This window comes from Nicotiana tabacum, chromosome 23 (assembly GCF_000715075.1).
Source record: "Nicotiana tabacum cultivar K326 chromosome 23, ASM71507v2, whole genome shotgun sequence".
Classification (NCBI taxonomy): Eukaryota; Viridiplantae; Streptophyta; class Magnoliopsida; order Solanales; family Solanaceae; genus Nicotiana; species Nicotiana tabacum.
Window position 1 is genome coordinate 32,048,731 of NC_134102.1, and position 4,662 is coordinate 32,053,392.

General features: G+C 35.0%; 1 protein-coding gene across 1 annotated transcript; it reads left to right on the forward strand.

Moving 5' to 3' along the window:
* Positions 1 to 290: 290 nt before the first annotated feature.
* LOC107762359 (putative carboxylesterase 8) lies at positions 291 to 1,942 on the forward strand. Its single transcript, XM_016580710.2, has 2 exons — positions 291 to 916; positions 1,399 to 1,942. Exons 1-2 carry the CDS (start codon positions 427 to 429, stop codon positions 1,842 to 1,844), a joined length of 936 nt encoding a protein of 311 aa, XP_016436196.1. The 5' UTR covers positions 291 to 426; the 3' UTR covers positions 1,845 to 1,942.
* The last annotated feature ends 2,720 nt before the right edge of the window (positions 1,943 to 4,662 follow it).

Here is a 4,662-nt window from a genome sequence, read left to right on the forward strand (position 1 = left end):
TGTATTATAAGTAACAATAATTAATAATTTAAAATATCTAAAATACATATAAAAAATTACGGTCAAAGAAGAATTCGTTTGAGTCTCGAACTCTAAATATCTTCACATAAGTTAGGATGGAGGGAGTAATTTACTACTCCTATAATAGATTAAATTACAAAGGAACTATAAAAATTTTCTTTACGCCATCATGCGTAATGAAGTAGAGTTAGAAAATAAGAGTTGGAAAATACAAAACATATTAAGTGATGAAGAAAAGAACGTCTTGTAAGCACTTGATAAAAATAGCAGGAAAATTGTTACGTATTACCAACTCCAACACATTATTAGTATCTCTTTCCATCTTCTTCTAAACTTGAAAAAGCCATCTTAATTCTCATCTCATCTTCCTAAAAAGCACTGCTTGTTTTTAACACTTGAATAACCATGGACGAGCAAGAGATTCTTGGGAAAAAAACAGTAGAAGAAGCTTACGATTTCATCAATATTCTTCCAAAACCAGAAAATGACTCAAAATCAAATACTCTTTACAAAGACATTCCTCTTAACTCCACAAACAACACCTTCATACGCCTTTTCAGGCCAACGAATCCACCCGAAAACACTAACCTCCCACTCATCATATACTTCCATGGAGGTGGCTTCATACTCTTTAGTGTAACTTCTGTTATCTTCCATGAATATTGTAGCTCCATGGCAGCTCAAGTTCCTGCTTTGATTGCCGCCGTGGAGTATCGGCTCGCTCCCCAACACCGCCTCCCAGCCGCCTATGAAGATGCCGTTGATGCTATCAAGTGGGCTAAAGATCAAGCTATTGGCGATATTAACTGTGATCCATGGTTGAAAGAGCTTGTTGACTTCTCCAAAGTGTTCTTGATGGGCAGTAGTTCAGGAGGAAACATAGTGTACCATGCAGGTACAACTGAAGGGTTGGTTGGGTCAAATTTGGGCGGGTTAAATACGAGTCACAGTCCATCCCCACATACCCAACCTCCCTTTTTATATAATTTCTTATTTAAAAAAATGAAAGTTACTTAATGTATTTTTCTTAAATTGTTAGCTTAAGTTCTTCTGCCCAATTATTTACTTACATAGTAATTCTCAATCTCCAAAAATTGATTATATATGTTTAAGTTTGGGTTTGTTTTGGACTCGTTTACATTACAAATATTTTGACTCCTTGTTATTTTGAGTTTCACATGTTGGATCATGTAAATAAATGAATCATTACACAACTAATTTAAACTTTGAACTAATTTAGAATAGTTAGTAAAATGGATTGATTTTGTCATCTTTACGTGTAGGATAGGAGTAAAATATGTGGTTACACTATCCTCGCACGTCCCATCCCATTTATGAAAACTAAGGGTTAATTATTGTTGTTGTTGTTACGTGCAGGTCTACATGCAGTTGATATGGATGTTGAGCCAATGAAGATAGAAGGTTTGATAATTGATCAAGCATACTTTGGTGGGGTCCAGAGAACAGAATCTGAGACTAACTTAATCAATGATAAGGTTGTACCACTGCATATGGGCGATTTGATGTGGTCGTTAGCATTGCCAAAGGGTGTTGACAGAGATCATGAGTATTGCAACCCGTCGATCGCACGGTCTGAATTGCACGAAAAGATTGGACGGTTACCAAGGTGTTTAATCAGAGGGTATGAAGGAGATCCACTAGTAGATAGGGGAAAACAACTAGCAAATATGTTGGAGTCACGTGGAGTGCACGTGGTGCGGGAATTTCTTGAAATAGGGTACCATGTTGTTGAGCTATTTGATTCTCAGATTGCCCGAGCTTTGTATGATTTGATTAAGAATTTTAGCACTGCCACCTGCTAGAACTTATGTTAGTTTTATTTCATGTTAGATAGATAATAATTCCTCTTGGTTTTTCTTTGGGTATCGATTCTTTTTCAAGGGATGAAAGCTTGAACTGAGTACTTTTTTCTTTCTAGAATAGTTGGGATACAGTTAACGTAGAAAGTGTTTAGTACGAATCCTAAATATATTTTGTGGCTTATTTGATACCAAAAGAGTTAGGCCTAGACAAGAGGATTATACAACCTTCCCTGTGAGTTTTAAAAATCTAGTGCGTTTTGGAAAAAAATGAATAGTCTGTTTTGTGATGCTTAAGCTCATTTTCTTGATTTCTATATTCATTATTGTGCTTCATGAATAATTTTATGGCTTTGCTATATTCTTGCTTTGATTGAGAGTTGGAATGGATCTGTCTTGAGTGAATCATGTGCCATGTGTGATATGAACCCTTTTATTTGTTCCATAAATTGTATTGAGTTTAAAACTTGTCTCGCATGTGAGTTGAAATAAAATTCAAGGTTTTCTCAGTTTAAAAAGTGATTATATGCCCTCTTTATCGTAGAAATGACATGAGAGCACTGTTTAACATGTTATTTTATTTTTATACAGTATTTTTAATGCTGAGCAAAAATAGCCACTACTCTATTAAAATTAATAAGAAAAGACATTTTTACCCTTTCTTCATGAGTGTTGTGTAAATATTAAGGATGTGGTGTCCTTAACATTTACACTGCACACATGAAGTTAAGGACGCCATGTCCTTAACATTTGCACTGCACACATGAAGTTAAGGACGTCATGTCCTTAACATTTACACTGCACGTATGAAGTTAAGGACACGATGTCCTAAAGTTTAACAACTGAAGGTGCAAATAAAGGACACTTTGTCCTTAATATTTACACATCATTCATGAAGTTAAGGACACCATGTCCTTAATATTTACACAACACTCATAAAGTTAAGGACACTATGTCCTTAACATTTACACTGCACACATGAAGTTAATGACACCATATTCTTAATATTTATACTGCACATACGAAATTAAGGACATGAGATCCTAAAGTTTAACAACATAAGGTGCAAATACAAGTTAAGACCATTATGTCCTTAACATTTACACTATACACATGAAGTTAAGGACGTCATGTCCTTAATATTTACATTGCACGTATGAAGTTAAGGACATGATATCCTAAAGTTTAATAACGGAAAGTGCAAATACAAGACATTTTGTCCTTAATATTTATACAACATTCGTGAAGTTAAGGACACCATGTCCTTAATATTTACACAACATCCATGTCTAACACAAGGGTATTTTCGTCCGGACAGATAAAAATTTATTAAGCACTGGCTAAAGAATAAATATATTTTAAACAGTGGCTAAAGAGCAAAGACATCTCTAATTAGTGGCTAACTGTGCACTTCCCCCTCTGTATCTCGTTTGATCTTTTCTAGCCTACCTTAATGTGGTTGACCCTATTCAACCCCGTTAAGCCTGTATCCTTTCGTTTGATAGCCATGCTTTAGCCTAAACCTGTTCGTTTTGGATTTTTCATGTTTTAATATCCTGCTTCTTTGAGCACTTAAAAATGCACAATAAGTTGAAACAATACTAAAGTTGGAGTAAAGGATTGTAAAGAGGAACATGTTTAACCTAAACTTAGTTATTAGATCTAATAATTAACTTAGCAAAATTTACTTCTCAAGCAATGTGATTAAACCAAATTGGTTCAATCCTTTGATAGTGGAAAAATTATGTTAGTACGATAAAATTTATAAAAATAGTGTAGTAATAATAATAATAATAAGATTCAAAATGAAATGAGAATAAGAGAGAGTAATTCTTAGTGATCAATCCATCCAAATTGATAGCAAACAGCAGGAATGGATGCTAAATAAGTAAAAATTTACTAGAGTGTTTGTATGCTATGTTGTATATATCAGAATGTGTGTTACAATGGTAGGGGAAGGGAGGTATATATTAGATAACCTAGCTGTAACCGCTCCCTCATTTCACACCCACTCGTCATAAACATTACAAGGAGGATCACATATGTTACGTTGGTAGAATCATAACCATCACATATGTTTAATGCAGAATCACACATATTCCGAATCTTGCTGGTGCTGGATAGTAAATGTTTGGATGTTTCAGTCCGGATGGATCATCTGAAATGTTATTATCCGATACATATGGGCGATCCCGGAACTAGCTTCTTCAGATGGTTAAGTCTTTTCAGTCTTCGACCAGGTGACTTGTGACCCGAGTTGACTAGAAAATTCTAATGTTTGCCTCGTGTTGATTTCTGTTCCTGCTACGTGTTTGGCGTATTTTTTTTTTTTTTTTTTTTTTATCAATATTGATAGTTTCCCTACTTTTCAGATAATTTTTGGGAGTTGTCTTAGAAGTGAAAACTTTTAGGCGGGAAACTAGATTCAACCGATACCATTATCCTTGAATTTGAAATTATGGATGTCTTTTCAATTTACGCTTGAGACACGTGGCAAACTCGGAATGGTGATGGTATCAACATCGGTTACCGAGGAAATCATGACCCTAGGCCTATAAATACTTAACTCGTTTTTTATCCTTCTTTATTTTCTTCATAGTTCCGCTAGAACTTCTATCGTTGTATTTTCAAATTCTCTCCCGAGTTGTTGCCTTTTGGTTCCACTTTTTTTCAATTCTTGTCAAATCCTTCTTTGTCCTTGCGTATATACTTATGGCATCTCAAAGACATACCCTTCAAGCCAACAAGCCTTCTACTACGACCGTCTCTAATGCCATCTAAAGGTAATTTTTGGCAGCTGGCACCGACAAAATGGAGAAGG

Coding starts and splice junctions, on each gene's coding strand:
- LOC107762359 (XM_016580710.2), top strand. CDS start 427: ATGGACGAGCAAGAGATTCTTGGGAAAAAAACAGTAGAAGAAGCTTAC. Junction 917..1,398: donor AAACATAGTGTACCATGCAG/GTACAACTGAAG, acceptor TGTTACGTGCAG/GTCTACATGCAGTTGATATG.